The 19086-nt window shown below is 41.3% G+C and overlaps 1 protein-coding gene across 7 annotated transcripts in view; it reads right to left on the bottom strand.

Moving 5' to 3' along the window:
* Window positions 1–19086, bottom strand: part of XYLB (xylulokinase) — an 82813-nt gene that overhangs the window by 31045 nt on the left and 32682 nt on the right. The window contains exon 17 of one of the 7 annotated variants that reach the window (XM_040548128.1): window positions 17543–17715. The exons of the other annotated variants lie outside the window; for them this stretch is intronic. Within the exon in view, the coding sequence (XP_040404062.1) occupies window positions 17558–17715 (158 nt within the window). The 3' untranslated portion in view covers window positions 17543–17557. Of the gene's footprint in view, window positions 1–17542; window positions 17716–19086 lie in introns of those variants that run through there. 7 annotated transcript variants of the gene reach the window in all.

Genomic DNA, 19086 nt, shown 5'->3' on the forward strand with positions numbered 1-19086 from the left:
ATGGAACTCACAAATTTTACGTCTGCAAATCAGTGACCAAGAAGAAAGAAGGCATGTGAGTTGTTCTCATCTTCTTTCCCTGGTGCTAATTTCTTACAGGGATGAGAGATCAGGATTGAAATGAAGGCTTGAACTCACCAGTGCCCCACATCTTCTGGTGTGCATGTTGTACGCTTTCCATCAAGGCAAATGCTAGCTTTAGTTCTGTAATTTTAGCTGTGTTTTAGATGAAAAGATGCCCTGAATCCTGCAGCAATGCAACTGTTGATCACACTCTGTTCGGTAACAGAAGTCCTGTCAGATATTTAGCCTTAGTTACCAAAAACTACCTTCAGGGAGTACAAACATTTCCCCTCTGGCATCCTGTCAGTCACAGCGAATCTGTAAATAAACTGTCAAACTCCATTCCAATCATTCCTGAATCTGCAAGGGAAAAAGTAGTAAAATTGGTGCAGCTGGTTGGAGTCCCTGTAGAACAGGGCTGATTTCACAGCTTTAATATGGTTCACTACTTCACAGCAAGTCCGATCTGATATACAGCATGCAGAAATGAGTGACACCTTTGCTAATCATTTTCTTAAACTTATCACATGTGGAGGTAATAATGGATGCAATGACTTTTCAAGGGCACAGCCTGGTTAATTTTTCAAAAGCAAACTGATTCAAGTTCTGCAAAATTAAAAATCCACTAAGACACACTGTAAAGCTATCTAAATTATGGAAAATCACAAGAATAAAGGGGAAAAAAAAAAAGCTCTGGTCACGGGAGTCTTAGACTCTTATACCAGCATATAGAAAGTAGGAACACAGCAACTGCATACAAGCCAAGGATTTAACTAGAGATGCTGACCATAGCAAAGACTAGTTAAATAAAAGGGGAAAACCCATGCATTATTACCTAGAACATATTGGCACCCTTGTTTTATAATTCATAACTTACGAAGTAGTTCTGAGAGAGCTGGTCAAGAATTTTTCTGCGAGATATTTTTTGTTGGACCATGATAGCTAATCAAATAATTTTTCAGGGCCATGACAGAAAATTAATAACTGAAGAAAGATCAGAAAAAGAATAAACATTATCACCCCACTGCCCATGGACTCACCTAGGATGTAAATCACCTGATTTAGAGTAGGAACAGAACCTGAACCGGGGTCTGCTTTATCCCACAAATTTTCCTTCACCATCAAGTTATACAAAGTCACATTGTCTCTCTGGACCACTGAATATTTCATAAGAAGTAGAATAGCCCCAAGCAGAAGACAGGCTGACTCTAAGCCCAAAAGCAAATGCACTGGCTTGATTTATGTCAAATCCAGGTTCAAGACGCAGTCCTGTTATCAGTCAGAAAAAGGGATTTCAATCGCCATCTCCAAAAGGAGATGTTTCATGTTTCTTCACAAAAGCCCCCTGAAGTGTAATTTTAATTATGTGACAGTTTGAAAACAGATTTTGAAAGCATAACTTCTTATGAAACAAAAAGGTAGGTATTTGATTGCACACGCTTCCTCAGCCTCCTGCTCTTGGGACAAAAACTTTTCATGTCAACAGCTGAACGCACCAGAGGAAAGGATTAGGGTTAGTTGTTAAGATCAGTATGACTGCAATGAGTATGATGATGAAAAAAATAACATCAGCCCCTTAATTAGGGTCACTGTATGTTCGGAATTCTATACTCATCCTGTCTTTTTCAAGCTCAAAAGTTGGCTGGCTGGAAAGAGAGGAATACAAAATGCATCATGATTTACCCTATGTGCCCTGGCCTCCTGTGTGCTACATGTGTCAGATCTGACGTATCAGAGACATGCTCACCAGGCAGACTACATGGCCTGTCACCTACTAGCTCCTTTCATAACCTCCCAGAATAAACAATAGAAATGCTACCCCACATCCATATCCTACATAAGTTTTAAGCAAAAGCAACAATTCCAGCCCTCCAGAACCATGCAGCAAACCGGTTTATTCTCCTCTTTGTGTATCCAAGTATCTCATCCAAGGCACAAATAAATCACCGTGAACCCGAAAACATCAGTGACTCTGGACTAGACCTCTGTTGCTGTACAGGGTCCATAAGAAGTTTTTCCATCAGAGGATTAACCACAAAAAAAAAGGAAATCTCTGACCCGAATTTTATTTCCCATGTAACAACACAGCTAGTTTTTAATCCCAATCTGATAATAATCAATTCATCCTCAGAACACCCTTAACAACCAGGAATTATCATCATCTGTATTTTAGAGGTAGAAAACTATTCACCTACATGAAGTAGGGCTGCATGCCATGTCTCGTGAGTGAGAAAGCAGCACCCATATCACACCACCTTTTCACTGCGAACCACAGTCAATGCTTTGCTTTAAAATCAATGAGACATCAAAATCCAGCCTGTACACTTCTTTCCATCCAAAAAAAGCAATATCGTTTCAATTTCCAATAAGAAAGAAAATGGTTTATTGGATTGTCCTTTCAGTACCAAAATAAATAAATAAATAAATAAATTTACTTCGCATACTGAAGTTTCAGTCCTAAAAGCTAGCAGTGAAACACAATCCTCTGGCAGACAGCACAACAGCTCATGACATGACATGACCCCTAAGACAACAGCTGACAAAAAGGGGACTTTAGGTAAAGAGAATGAAATGATCCCAATGGGAGTTGCTCCGGGGCACCTGTGCTAACTCCCCTGCCAAAAGCATTTTCAACTCTCCAATGGCCACAAACGATAAGAAAAACCTATGATGAAAGAAAGTCCACAAGGCTACACCTGTGAAGTGAAGTATTTTCTCAAAAATACTTCAGATATAGAGGCGGAAGCAATTAAAAACAAAAGAAAAAACGTGTGCTGCTGTCTTTGTTTTCACCCAAGCTGAACTTCCCCTGCGATTGAATCGCTGGCTCGCTGGGGCAGCTGGCTGGGATCCTGAGCCGCGGGCAGGAAGAGCTTGTCTGGGAAATCGGTGCAGGCCTCAGGCCTGCCTCTCTGGAGACGTGCCCACAGGGACACGCTCACCCAGCCTCACAGACCAAGGTCTGTGCCACACTACGGCAAACTGGACCGGGCGATGAAGGAGCAAAGCTCTCGATGCCTTCCTCACCTGTCTTTAGTGCTAAGGCGTGCTTTCAGGTCCCTGAGACTGGAGGAGGGAAGACCTCCTCTCAGTGGAAAAGACCATACAGGGGAACGTTTAAATAAACTAAATAGACATATATAAGGCCATGGGACCTCGTGGGATGCACCCATCGGTGCTTAGGCAGCCTGTTGGTATCATTGTGAGGCCACCCTTGACCATCTCTGGAGGTCATGGCAACTGGGAGAGGCTCCTGAGGAGTGGAAGGAAGCAAATGTCACTATCTTCAACAGGGGGAGGAGGATAAAGGGAACTACAGGCCACTCAGGCTCACCTCGATCTTTGTAAGGTGATGGAGTAAATCCTCCTGAAGACCATTTCCAAACGTGATAAAAAGGTTATTGGGATTAGCAAGCATAGCCTTCTAACTGGTTTAACTAGACTGGTTTGGTGGGTGAGAGGAAAGCAGTGGATGTTATTTACCTCAACTTCAGCAAGGCTTTTGGCATTGTCTCCCACAATATCCTCACTGACAAACTGATCAAGTACAGACTGGATAAGCAGTCAGTGAGGTGGATGGAAACTGGCTGAGCTGTTGGACTCAAAGGTGGTGATCAGCAGCACAAAGCCCCGCTGGAGGCAACTCAATGGTGGTGTACCCCAGGGGTCGATACTGGAGCTGATACTGTTCAACACTAACAACCTTAGATGATGGGACAGAGTGCATCCTCAGCAACTTTGGAGACCATACAAAAATGGGAAGGGTTGATAAAGAAGAGGGTTTTGCTGCCATCAAAGGGACCTCAGAAGACTGAAGAGAAGGGCCAACAGGAACCTCATGAAGTTCAACAAATGGAAATGCAAAGTCCTGCACTTGGGGAGAAACAACTGAGAGCTGACTGGTTGGAGGCCATCAGCTGGAAAGCAGCTTGGAAGTAAAAGGCCTGTGGTATCAGCATGTAAAAGAGTGGTATCAGCACGTCAAGGGAGCACTGCTCAGCACAGACGAGACATCTGGAGCGCTGGGTCCAGTTCTGGGCAAGAACACAAGAGAAACATGGACATACTGGAGCAAGTCCCATGTAGGGCCGTGAAGATGATTATGGGAATTGAACATCTAACCTATGAGGAAAGGCTGAGAGGGCTGGGAGTCTTCAGCCTGGAGAAGAGAAGGCTCCTGGAGGATCTTGTCAACATGCATTAATTGTGGGGGACAGGAGGAAAGCGTCCAGGCAACAAAGACAAATTCTTCTCAGTGCCATCCAGTGACAGAACAAGTGGCAAAAGCCACAAACAAATACAAGAAATTCAAGAAACTCCTTCCAAATTTTTTTTTGAACTGTACAGGTGATCAAACACTCCAATAACTTTCACAGAGAGCCTGTGGAGCTGCCATCCCTAGAGATATTCCAAACTCAACTGGACACTGTCCTGGGCCATCTCCTCCAGCTGGGCCTCCTCTGAGCAGGGGATTTGGACTGGATGATCTTCGGAGCTCCTTTCTAACCTCACCCATTTTACAGTTCTAACTACCTATAAGCTAAAACACAGAACCATGAACAGTTTAAAAAAACCGTAAAGATGACTTTAAAAAAATCAGCCTGAAGTGTGAGATACTCATTTACAAATATTTATTTTTCATCATTAAATGCTCCAGTTTCTACAGATGAAATACTAAACAGGACATAAAAACCTACTTTGAAATAGAGAAACTAAATAGGGAGAAGGGAGTAGCAGCAAAACAGAAATCTGGTCATATGCCTGTAATTAGAAGTGCATCTTCAGTAGTCAGGGAAGAACAAACTCGAGATTATAAAATAACTCAAGAAAGCACTATTATGAAGGTTTATTTTTGACTAGTAAGTAAAGAAATTCTTGAAGACATGACAATTATTTTGTAGAGCAGAAGCTTGTGAAGGTAGCCAACTCTGCTTTGTGGGAGCCTATTTGACCCCAGCTAAGCCACCTGATTTCAACAGGAATTGGATAGGATCAAGGCAACACAGCGCAGCTTCAACTTGTGATAATCTAGCCCTAAAGACTTTAACAAGAAACAAATGTGTCTGAAGCTACAGACTACAACAGCAGCTAATTTACAACTGCAGAATTGAGATAACTTTCTATCCCTCACTATAAAGGCCGTAGATGTTCCATTCAAGTTTTTTCTATAACATTTCTTCAGAAAATAACAGTACATCCTAGCATACATAGTAATTTGTTTTTCCAGTGAGGAAAAGAAGAATATATAGACAAGACATGGCTACGTTAATTTTGAAAAACTCCTGATTTTAAAGTGCCTGGTATTTAACGTTGTGATAATTGCAGGGAGGAGAGTTGTCCCTATGTATATAAGGAGGAGAGAAAAGGAAGCTCTCAGATACTGCAGAGAAAGAGGCAGACAGACAGATTTACTTGACATGCTCTCTCGAAGCCCTGCAGGCTTCATCAGCAGTGCTTGTAAGGCCTTTGAAGTATAGCTGTTGCACAGCTTGTAAGTCCCTTCCTCTGGAGCTTCCGAGGTTGTGGTGTTATAAGCTACTTAAGCTCCTTACTCCAGATCTAAGCAAACGGCTTGACGCACTTACAAGCTTCACTCCCTCTTATTCTGAAGATTTTAAGCTGCTTAGCTTACTGCCTTCAACTTTCAAATTCCTACAGCCAAGTCCTACCCATGCACCATGCACCCACCTTTATTAACCTGCTTCTCTTCTCCTGCTCAGGATCCTGACTGTCTTGTGCCAAGTTGATGGGAGAACAAAATTATCTTTTACAAGCTTAGCCCTCCCAATGCCACAGCCAACACCTGAATCCTATTGTTTGGCAGCTACCACTCTGCATTTTCAGGATTCACGGATTTACTGTAAAGCAAACAGGTTTTCTATCCTAACAAAGCTTTTTGTCAAGGCAGTCTATTTTTTGGTTACGGTTTTCAAAAAAAAAAAAAAATCTGCACTGGCATAACTTTGCTCTTGTAAATGTGAGCTTTTACTGTTAATTTTAGATTCAGGAGGAACTGCAGAAGCTTTTGGAAGAAGGGCTGCTTATACAGGAGAGATGAGTTTCATCTAAATCAAGCTGGTACCAGACTGCTGGCATTTACAGTTAATAACATTACAGGAGAGCCTTTAAACTAAGAAGCGTAGTAAGGCTGGCACAAATGGACATGACACGTTTTCTAGGCCTGAAATCATTTTAACTTTGTATCCATAAATAAAAGATAGGACAGCCATTAATAAATTCGAATAAGAAACTGCAAAAAAAAAAAGTAATTCCCTTTTAATCACAGCACAGAAAATAAGCTACTGAGCCAACTGTGTAAGTGCTGCTACACAGATACTAGAAATCTAAAAAATACGATAGAAAACCTCAAGTGTTTAGTTTTCAGTGAGGATATTGACAGAAGCAGCAGAGTAGTGAAAGGCAAATAATCATTGCCATGCTGTAAAATAAAAGAGCAAATCATATTGCAAAGCTATAGAAAATCACAGCAGTGAGATTGTTGCTATACATTAATGAAAACCTGAAGCCTAAACAGACAAACAAGCTATCTATACCAACTTGTAACAGCGTCACAGAGTCACAGGGATGGTCTGAGGACCATCCAGTGCCACCCCCCGCCATGGGCAGGGACCCCTCCCACCAGCCCAGGTTGCCCAAAGCCCCACCCAGCCTGGCCTTGGGCACTGGAGAATCCCCTCCCTTGCCCTGCTGCCCACGCTGCTGTTGGTGCAGCCCAGGACGTGGCTGGCCAAGCACACGTTGCTGGCTCACGTTCAGTTTTTCATCCACCAGCACCCCTAGGCCCTTCTCTGCAGAGCTGCTCCCAATCCACTCATCTCCCAGCCTGAATTCCTGCTTGGGATTGCTATCCATGGAATCCATGTGGTTTGAATATCACACCAATATTGGGATCATACAACAAGACCACTTGCCCAGAATGATGACAGTGACAAACACAAAGAGACCGGAGAGACTACCTGGACAGAAAGTACAGGAACACTGAGAGACTACAGTTAGCCCTTTATGAGTTAGGGTAAACATCACACTCATGTATCTACATGGTATATATGCTTTGCGCTATGGTATATATGTTAAATATGCTACAATTACTCAAAAAACCTAGAAGAAGAAAAAAAAAAGACATGGGTTCAGAAAGTTACTACTCAAGAACCCCTTCGTAATAGTTACCGTGAAGTATTTTGGTATATTGGTCTAGGAAGAGCCAATAAATCAAAATAAATAAATAGAATAAAAACCCAAAACAGAAATGTTATTTCAGTGAAATGGAGTACCATAAAAAGGAGAGAGCACATTAAAAATAAAGGCAGCAGATGAGAGCCTAAAATGCTCATAAAGTAACCCAGACTATTAAAGACCAATGTATGAATAAGCTCTTAATTCAGGATGCGTTTGAAGACATGTCCCAGAATGAGGTGTCAACAAGGGAGGCACAAGAACAAATTAAATAAATAAATGAGGAGAAATAGATAAGATCCTATGTTACCCATATAGAGGGTGCATAGGAATCAAGTGTAAAATTGTTAAAATGTTCCCTGTGGGAAATAAAACCTAAAGAAGTGGCGAAGGGGATACAGGGGGAGGCCAGGAGAGCACAGCATTCAGGGGGATCAATAGGGAATAACTATTTGCTGTTTCTCATAGTAGAAAATGAAATTACCAGGTGAGATGTTCAACACAAAAAATAGGGGCTTCTCACACAATGTGCAGCTGAGCTGAAGAGCTCAGTGCTACAGGATACCATGGGTGCCAAAAATCTACGTGCCTTTAAAAAGCCATTAGAGAAGTTCATGGGGAAAAGTTTGTCAACAACCATTAAATAATAATTAAAAACACCCTCAGGCTCAGGATGTTGCTAAATTGCAGACTGATGGAAGCTGGGAGGATATAGTAGATGTTGTAGCCTTCCCCATGTATTAGAGACCGGCCACCGTCAAAGGAGGAGTCTCACCTTGCTCGTCCTTTGGCCTGACTCGACAGCCTTTTTAACCTCCACATTTTTCACTCTCAAATTTTTAACCTTCACATTTTTAACCCTTGCACATTTTTCCTTTCCCCATCACAAAGTCTTTTACATTGTCCCCATCACATGAAAGTCTGTTACACCGAGCATTTAAAAAATCCACCATCAAGTCAACAAATAAGGCAGCCTCAAATCTTGCAGACATTTGACTGTACCGTGCCTAAATTTCCAGGTATAGCCATTTTCCCCTGGATGTGTTTGTTTTAAAAGTTATGACAAGTCTCACAACCTTTATTATATTTATCATGGTTCTGGAGATTGCAACAATCTTGACCTTTTTTCCCACATCCTAATGCAATTTCAAATTAATCTTCTCTGTGTAACAAGAGTTATCAAATGCCACGGAGCATGTAAACCACATCTTGACTGCTGAGAAAACATCTCTTAACAGACCATTATTTAGGCAAGCATTTAAGCTTCATTGACCTCGCAGGTACCTGAGCACTTCCTTGCCTCAACCATTTCTAATCCTGACAGCACCAAGAGTTGATGTGAGCTGGAAGTTTGCACTTCAGCCGCGAGACTTTCACTCCATCACATCCTACTGAAAGGGCGGCTGGTCAAGATGCAGTTTTGCCTTTTTCCACCGTCATGAAGGGCATAACACAATAAAGCTAAAAGAGAAAGCATTCTTTATTTGTCAGAAGTAATTAAACATGTCACTGACTTTCTGCAAAGCTCAGGAGTCATCTGGGAAAAGAGCAGTATGTCCCCTCATCCATCTGAGTGACAAGGTCAGAGCAGCCCTCACTTTCTTGGTTGCATCTCCATCACTGACTCTGTTCATCATGCTGTAAATTAATCTGTAAAAATTTGGATAGAGTACCTAGTGTAATTAGCCCTATCTGTCCGAATGAGGCAAAACGAGATGGGGTGGCAGCTGAGGGCTCCAATTGGCTTGTGGCTGCTGAGTGACAGAACTAGGTCAACACACCAACTTGATTTGGAAAGAGAACAACATAAAATTAGCCTTGAGTCTTGTTACATTTCTGAGACAAGGCTTCAAGACCTTCAGTTACCAAGAGGCCAGCGATAAAATGCTTTATATTTTTATTCCTCCTTGCGAAAATTTTGGTTTGCATATCCAGTTAGAATCCCTCATCTGTTGTCACACATTCTTCTGCCATGCACCTCAGCCTCCCTAAAGACTCCTTCAAGCTAAACAACTCCAGCCTTCAACCACTTCGGTCGCCCTCCGCTGCGGTTGCTCCAGTTTATCAATGCATTTCTTGTATTTAGTGGCCCAAAAGTGGGTGCAGTAACTCTGAATGTGGTCTAATACATGCCGAATAGAAGCCTAGCTCACTTCCCTCGATAGCCAGCTGTGATGTTGATGCAGTCCATAAGCTGTCAGCCTTCATTGCTGCAAGGAAGCATTGTTGGCTCTTTTTAGCTAGACCTCCCAGGTTCCTTTCAGCAGTTTCTCCCCCCAGCCTCTTATCGATGCAGGGAGTTCGTGTGCCCCAGGTGCAAGACTTGACATTTTTCCTTGTTGAATTTGATGAGGCTCCTGACAGACCATTCCTCTATTTAACATGCAACTTACGTGATTTATTCAAGTCACAGGCATGAGCTTCTCATCATCATATCAGAGGATAATCCTGGAGATAGAGCTGAATGTGTAAAACAGGATTAAGTGCAGATAGGATGAAGTAGTGTGATGCACAGCTCACCTCTTTGGCCTTTTCTCATTATATCATAAGACCTTTCCCAATGTTTATATTCACAGCTACTAATACACTACACTAATAGTTCTCAATTCTGAGAAATTTGGCCCAAGCTACATCCCCATTCAAGGGATTTCTGCAAGGAATTGCTAAGCGTGCACTGGGTCACAATGACATGACTCAGCTTTTTTGCTGGCTCTCAGCAGGAGGAGAAAAATTAAAGCTAGGAGCTCAGGAAACCACCTCAGAGCATGCCTAAACACAAGTAGCATCGCTAGCGCAAGCAAGACAGTGGGATGAAAATCTCTGTAGTTAAATCTACACAAAAAAAATAGTTGAACTAGAAATAAAGCCCATAAATAAACGCAAACACTTTTTTCCAAAGGTACTTTCTTGAGTCAGAGTTGGGATTGATGGGTAAAGAAATTTTCATTGCTCGTGTCTGCACAGAACCTGTCCTGCAACTGAAGAAGCAGTTACAGCTTCCACCACTACTGAGCCTGCAGAAAGTCAGTTTTCTCTTGGTTTTGTTTCCTTCTAAATTTTCTGTGGACCTTTGAGGGAGACAGAAGCAGTTCGGGACTGGCTGCCTGAACTGGTAAAGTCAAGTAAAAGAACACAGGGAATCTCTTTTTTTTTTTTTTTTTTTGGGGGGGGGAGCGTCTAGAAGACTTACCCTATTACATATGAAGGAAGAAGTGCAACTGAAATGACAAGTCAAGGAAGTGTATTTATTTGGATTTTTGTATTTATATAAACCTATGTATACTTATGGATTCGAATCAAGTATGTCCTGAGGTAAAATAATTTCCGCCTCTAAGATCAGAATAGCAGGACATCTGTGTAATTAAATAAATTAAAAAAAAGAAAAAAGAAATAAACATACCAAATCTCAGAAGTCCTAAAGACAGACTTTTCACTAAAAAAAATGTTCCAAAACAACTTCTCTATGGTTATTTATTAAAATTTTTAATAATATTCATAAACTTGTGCATTCCTCTTTGAATCTTGTCAATTCCAATATATTAGACAACTGGTACACTTGCCACCCAGAAGCACTTGGGGTTTTTGTGTATGAGTGGCACTAGAAGGTCAGGGAGAAGTTCGTTTGTGGACATACAAAATGGATTTGTTGAGGAAGAAGAGGAGGAAACACTGCACTGCTGCAGAAGAACATGGCATTTCAGCACACGAGGATACATCACCTATTTTCTTTCTAGGCAGCAAGGGAAGCACACTGCCCAATGCTCCATATCTTGGCAAACTAAGCATTATAATTTTCACAAAACACAGAAGGGAATGAGGGAATCACTTCTCGGTACAGTGTGGGATTTGGTAAAGGATGAGCTGCTGTCCTCTAAGGGTCTGGACATGCCTTTTTTCCTCTCCTGGTTACAAAACAATTTTAATCACGGTGGGAAGGAAACAGTTATTCCATCCTGTTCTGTAGCTGAACCATGAATCAAGATCTGAGCTATCAATTTACCCTCAGGAATCCTTTGTTGCACAAGTTAATTTACCTTTCCTCTTATGTAAACTTGGTGTCACCTTACTGTTTAATATTGAAAGTTATTGACAAGGGAAACGCTGATTCATGAAAGTGAGATTTTGTTCTAATGCATTCATGTGAAAACAAATGAGCCAGCACCGTTACAAGGCCCTTCCTCTCGCTCACATTTCATTCCAGCCCTGTCAGAATTTCCAATGGGGTGAGCGAATCCTGAGCAAATCCTGCGGCAAGTTCTTCTCAGTCAGGGGCCAATGAATTGGATTTCAAAGAAAAGCTTTGTCCTTAGTGCAGTAAGAGCTGCCCTTGGAGTGTAAAAGGGCACTACCGCTTACGGACTGCAGCTGAGCTATCTGAAATTGGGGAATTTGTTTATCCAGTTAGTTTCCTATTAATATTTCCTTCTGTCTGGTGACCAGAGATAGGATACAAGGGAACACCATGAATCAGAGGAGGGTCAGGCTGGGCGTTAGGGAAAGGATCTGCACCCAGAGGTGGTCGGGCACTGGGACAGGCTGCCCAGGGCAGTGGCCACAGCACTGAGCCTGACAGAGATCAAGCGTTTGGACACTGCTCTCAGACACAGGGTCTGGTTTTGGGGTGGTTTTGTGAGGAGCCAGGAGTTGGACTGAGTGATCCTTGGGGGTCCCTGCCAAGTCAGGATATTCTGTGATTCTATAGAGCAAAATGTGCCATGTTATGTTTGCTGGAGCCTAATCCTGATTAATATTTATACTCTAATCCAGCACTACTTATCCTCACTATTCATACGCCTGCACTGGGCCCGATCATAGCCTACAAACCACTTCAGCCACCCTGAAACCACCCAGCCATTGCAACATGATAGGTGGCCAGAGGATTACTCAGGAACTCTAGATATCCTCTGACAGTAAAGAGACTCACAAATCTGGAAGAAGCACCCGACAACATCTGTGTAAGTGCATTTTCAAAAATCTTCCAGAAGAGAATCTCAAGCACTGTTAGCCTCAAAACCACAGCCCATCTCCTGCCAGGGAAAGCTCTCTGTTCCTAACCCAGGAACTCCCCATCTACACGCCACCACTGCAGGCAGGCACTCAATAGCTGGCAACACCCTCTCCAAAGGGTGATGTATGGCAGGTTTCTGAGCTAGAATGATCTCATTTTTAGACCAGGCACAGAATGAGGACCCCAATGGCCAAGGGAATGGAGGAGCATGGATAAAGTACACCGACAGACAGAGATGCTTGAGGGTGATGTTCTGGAGCCATGTTCTAAGGGTTTGTGAAGTAATGGGTATGAGAGCAAAGTTTAAACAAAGGAAGGAAGCATTTTGCAGACTCTGCAGTAGCAATTATTGAGCAGTCAAATGTGTGAAACAGCACCATGGCATGATGGTCTTCATCATGGTGCAGGAAAAAAAAAACAACAGTTTTTTTCATTCATTCCAGTGACTAAACATTACAATCTCTTTCAGTGCCTTCACAGAACTATCTTCAGTGACTCTGGATGCAAGTTGATCCAGAAAGTGGAATCCCATCTCCCAAAGCCAAGTAGTACTTTGGTAGTCCAGCTACGTCCTCCAAGATGTAGGGAACAAGAGACAGTAAACACCTCACAAGCCTCCATCACGTCGCCTCCGACAGTTATCCTGCCAGAGACAGACAGCTTAACCACCGACTGAAGATGTATCAATCTGACTCACACGGATGCTAATGAAACTAATAGTGCTGCTTACCTCGTACATTGGGAAAAAGAAGCATCTATATATAGGGAAACCAGAGCAACAGCTGTAAGCATCAGCATCTCCACTGCTTTGTCAGCATCCCACTTGTACGGTTTCCTCACCGAAGTCCAACAGTGCCTTCCAAAAGGTTGTAAACCAGTGCTGAGGTCTCATATTCTCTCTCAACACCCTGCTGCAAAAGCAGCGACACAAGAAACAGTCGCAGCTCATCCACTTATGCTAGACCCATGCCCTGACACTGCTGGAATAAAATGAAGCGAGGAGTGTGCTGAGCTGAAAGTATTTTATCCTGGAGTACTGGTAAGCTAGGAACACTTCAGTATGGGTGCTCAGAAGGTCAGCCAACTTCTTCCACAATACAGGAGGATACGATTCCTCTAGCAGATCAAACACGAAACGTGAAGAATACCCCAAAAAGATTGGTAATTATATGTTATCCAGGGCAACGCAGCACCAGGACAGATGCAGGGGCACAGGCACAAATCACACCCAGCTGTGCAACGCAGCACTGCCACTTGTGCTTGGCTTACCCAGAGCTGCACTGGGCCAGCCACGCAGCAAGGTATGCTCTCCCTCTACGGTGTCCTCTCTCCAGGTGAGACTGCCACAGGGCAGCTTTGACTACTTGGCTCCATTTCACCTCTCTGGATGAATTCTGAGGAAAACAATAGCTTAAAAATGAAAAAGGAATGTTTATACAGATGAGTACCCCGCCTGTGCACAAAGCAGGCTAGCCCAGGATGGCACCCAGCCTTTCCTCTTTCTTAACTAGATTTCTACTGATTTCAGTCAGTTTAGGATACAGCATCTTCAAAAATATAAACCAAAGCATAAAGAACAACTCGGAATGATCCAGTTCTGGTGCTAGAAAATATGCTTCATTTGTTTTGGATGTTTTAATCACACGGGGAGATAAATCATCTGAAACTGGCATTTTCCTCACTAGCTACCAGTATTTCAAGTTAGCGTAGCAGAAGCCAGTGAACATTTATTCAGGTGAACTCATGTATGTAATGGAGTTGCCTTTAGCAACTCTCCCTCGCTTGTGGGCCTCCTGTGACTACGCTGCCTAAAGTTTACCTTTATATTTCTCTGATGATCACAGCTGGGCAGGATTTGTAGAACTTCAGACTAGAAGGCCTTGCAGCCTGCATTATACACGGTGCTAAGAGGCCAAACGAAGAGGCAAAAGCAGCAAGAGGTTTATTGTAATACTGGTATTTTCCTAGCTCTTATCGAGCGCAGCATTTAATCTGATGTATTACACTTAATGAAGAGTCAGGAACTTGTACTGCAAATAACAGATCAGATATAATTGGAATTTGTTCCACACCACTAGCCTATATACATCAATAAAAACAATAACCACATTGGATTTTGGGCTCACTTCATTTGCATTTCTTAATTTAGTGTTTAACTAATTTAACAATAGTAACGATTTAATTCAAATTAAAATCTAAGGAAAATAAAACAATTTTAAAAAGCCATTAAAGATTTCATTAAGTTCCATCTAAATTAATATTAGCTTTCTTAGTATTTTCAGTAAATGATTTTTTTCTCTCACCGCTGAAACAAACATGAAGTTTCCTCTGTGCAGTCAAGCTTCAGACAAACCTTGTTAGATTTATTGGTATTATTTCAAGCAATTAATTAATATACATTGGAGTTATTCAGAGGAAAAGCACAGAAATGGCAGGAAAATGAATGAAGCTGTTTTTAAAACACAGCGTTCAACTTAGATAATTGTTCTTTGAGCCTTTTATGCGGAGCTCTTAGGTATACACTGTCTGTTAGATCACATTTCCCATACATTTGCGGTACTGCTCCTAAGCAGCAGATGCACAGGAGCTATCCAAGCCACACTAATTTTACAAGACATTTTTCTGCATCTCCACATGCAGCAGTCACTTGCACATGAGTGGCTTTTCAGACAAAAGAATTCATTACAGGAATACGTCAGTTATACTAATTAAAAGGGAAGTTCTGTAAGTATCCAGTCCTGCTTCCCAGCCTCTACACGGTACAGAAAAGTTATTTATATAATACCAGCTATATAGATTACCAGCTATCTAAATCTATATAGATTTAGATAGATACAGATATATAGCATATGTATAGAAACTTTCCTGTTTTCCTCGGTAGAATAAAAACACCAGTCCTAAACGTATTTTTGCTCTTGCAGCCTCCAGGAATCTGCAGCTGATTTTGGAGAGTTGGATGTGCCATCACGAAGGATATATGGAGGAGGTAAGTGCAAGAAGTCATACCAAGACCTCTCTAAACCAGAACTGCTCACTACATCAGTTTAATCCCTTAAAGCAAAAAATGGTGAAATGCTAAGGCCTCTGAAGAGCTACCTAGCTCATTTTCAAAGCATATAGAAGTGTTGGAAATTAGGTTTATAGTCCTGCACTCTCCTGGTTCTCATGATTAACCTTTATTCATGCAAATAGCAGCAGTGATATCAACAGGAACACTCCTGCAGTGATTATGCTTGCAAGTAACAGCTTAGCTAACATTTAAAATTTGCACTGGACTGTATTACAGCTCATAACAGCAACTGTAGTTGAAAGAATTTATTAATACTTGTAGGACACGAGTGAAAAAGGAGGTTAAACCAAAAATAAACAAGAAGCCTTAGTCCTGCCAATTTACTTAAAAAGACAATTTCACCTTTTCAAATAGATATTCCAGCAGTTTTTTATTCTAATGTGCCACACTTCAGAAACAATGGCTCCAGATTTTCACCTGCATTTCCCTGGGTATCAGGCTTTTGCATTCAAAGACAAAATTAGGTAGGAAATACAAAGCTTTGTATCACTTTCTCTGAAGCACAAGTGTTCACTTGCAGGTAAACTTAAGTCATCTAACTAGGAGTGCACTTAATTTGAAGAGATTACTCGAGCAGCTCTCCACTTGTACACTTGTATTACCATTATAATTAGAACTACTTCAAAACAACAAAAAGTTCAATTTTGACCACAATAAACACAGAGGAACAAGATCAAGAGCACCTTGACTGAAGAGGATGAATGCTTCTGAAAAATATCCTTTAAAATCCCTCCAGCTCTGTGACCAGTGACCGCCTTCATTCCAACGCTACTTACAGGGCTGCAGCTACACAGGCTAATATATGACATTATTTTCTGCTGTTTTGTATGCTTTAAGTAGCCATTGAGAGGCCTGAAATACATCACTGATTGGCAACAATGCTGAGTGCCCTCCAGCTTTCCATAATTACCACTTCTTGAGATGCATACATGAAAATTGCTATTTACATATAAATATTGACATTTACCTGTTAGGTAGCAGATACCAACCAGCAAGGGAGAGGGAAGGAACTGAGTAACTGAGTAACCCAGCCCTGGAAAAACTGAGGAAAAGGTCAAGGATGTGCTGGAATAGAGCTTTCAGAAGCCTTCCTCCATAACATGAGTACATCTCTGTAGCAGCCTTGAAGAGCAGACCACCAGGTGCACAGTGACAAATGCTGTGAAGAGCAAGTCTCAGACCTACAGGTTTCATGGAGAGGAAAACACCAGCTCCAAAAGCTGCCTAGAAGACAAACTGCATACTGTTTTCAGCCAAACTCTCTTTCTGCTCATTGATCAAAAGGTCTAGAGGCTTCAGAGCACTAACATTAACTTCAGTTCTTGTCTTAGGAAATCAGCTGCAGACTGTCCTTTTGGCATGAAGTAGTCCTTTGAAGCATGTCCTTCTGGCAGTGCCTAGTAGGGTCAAAATATGATCCTAAACCTTCTACCAACTAAGCTCACAAGAGTAATCTTTATCTATTAAAAAAAGTACATGAGAATGTCCTGAAAAAAGCTTCTATCATCGATGGAGGACTTACCTAAGAACACTGAAACTTTGGCTACCAACTTTAGGTTAATGAAGTCCAATGTATATTCAGGTCAGTTAATCTGTTGTCCAAAATATTACTGGTATTTGATACTGCATGTATAATACACCTGTATTGTTTAGCATTGTTACTTTCCATGACATTGTTGGCTTGTAAAAAGAAAGAATTCACTATTACGTGTTTGTGCATACCAAGCACTTTCAAGTGGAGTTTTCCAGACAGGGCATTCAGCTCGGTCACACTCCTACACAGCTGTTCCTTTCAGTTTGTGTTACTGCGAAAGTAAAAGTACAAAAGCACGCAGATTTGTGTTTCAGTAAGATGCTAGCTGATTTCTACAATCAAGACTGAGTTGAACTTTCCTCCACCAAAGCTTCCAAAGACTTCTAAAAAGTATGCATTTCAAAAGAATCAACAGAGATAAGCACACCTAGAGGTGAAATATTAAAGAGTTAAGTCTCACTTCAGTAACATTTCAGATGGAGATTAACAAGCACATTTATATGCAGTAGTTATCCTCTAAAAAACTTCAAAGTTCATTCTGAGATACTACCAAAAATAAAACCATCACAAATCCACCCTGTGTTTATATATATGTGTGTATATATATACACACACACTTCTATTTTCAATTTCAAATTTCCAACTTTCAGAAATTTCTTGATATGATCTTATTAAGCTTCAAACATTGTCAGATGGAAAAGAAATACTTCAAACCAACATTAGTGATAGAGAAGAGGTTGTTTTTAAACTCACTCTCTACTTGAGTAGTAACTGATGAACAATGCTTAGCAGGTGCTCCTGGATTTAGTTTTAAGTCTGTCAGATGCTGTACAATCACTGTAAGAGCTGCAGGAAAGAGACAATTTCGGATTCAAGCAAACTTTTTCTTTTTGCTCTTTTATCTATTCTTTAGATTTTCCAGCTTGGAGAAGCATAGCACTGATGAGCCAAAGGGACACTGCAGAAGATCATGAAGTCCAGGCTTTCAAACATTAAAGAGAGAAATTATATCACTGTCCAGAAACTGGGATCAGGAATTTCATGTCACCTACCATACCAGCAGTGGATTTAATTCTGTGGATGCTCTAATCCCACTCTTCTGCACATCCAACCTTCCTACCTGAGGTCAGTTTTGTCATTGATTCCAAATTTCAGTCTTCAAGTGCAAAGCTAAAAAACTTTCTGCTCCTATTTTCAAAGTTCTCTCTTTGACATAAGTACTGCACTTGAAACTTATTTTCATGAACTTCCCATCCTTTGCCACCCTTTACACTTGGACTAAACCAACACTGTGAAAGCCCTGGGGCTGAGACTTGTCACTTCACGTGCACTATGCATACCTTTTCTAGTGCATAGATTAGACAAAACATATACAGGCTAAAAAGCGTTACAGTTTAAAGGTGGAAAAAGAATACCCTCCATATGCATTCTTAGGATCCACAGGCCAGAAATAAGAAAGAAAAGCTGCCCAAATTAATCCTTTCATGTCTCAAGAGAATTAGGTATACAAGTAGACTGCAAAATTCCACCTGTCCAAAGAAACGGGAACTTTTATTTGGTTTTTACTTACACAAGAAATTGGGGGAGGGAGTATTTTTTTTTCTTGATATCGTTTAAATAAGCACTGAGTAACTGCCCTCCGGAAATCAAAGTCTGGAGGGAACCAAAGCTTTAGATACTTAAAGCTGTTTTAAAAACCTAGGCTCTACTCTGTTTTAAAGCAGGTTAAATCTGTCTTGCCTAACCTCATCCAACAAACACAATCATAGCTAAAAAATCACCATACATGTAGGCAAATAGAGTAGGTAGGGAAAGAATGACTTATCTGGTAGAACCCTGTTAACGCTGAAAAACTCGAGTGTGGGTTGATGCAGCTGAAAGCATTGAGACACTTAGTGCTCAGAGCTGATGCATAACATGAGATGTGCAAGAGAAGCTGAATCACCTTAAATCAGAAAAAAGGAAAGACAGGGTCTAGGGAATCTTGGAAGAGCTGATTAGAGTTCGCTAACAGGCCTGTCACATTTGAGCAACAAAAAGGAAAATACAGAAAGACAGAGAGAGATTTAAAGAGGAAGAGAGATTTAAAATAATAAATACCTAACATTTGACTCAGTGTTAACAAAGGTGAACGTAGGATTTTACGAGCAGAATGATCATCAAAACAGGGGATCACTTAGGGTGATAACAGCATTTGGTATAAATGATTAATACAAA

Source organism: Cygnus olor, chromosome 2 (genome assembly GCF_009769625.2).
Source record: "Cygnus olor isolate bCygOlo1 chromosome 2, bCygOlo1.pri.v2, whole genome shotgun sequence".
Classification (NCBI taxonomy): Eukaryota; Metazoa; Chordata; class Aves; order Anseriformes; family Anatidae; genus Cygnus; species Cygnus olor.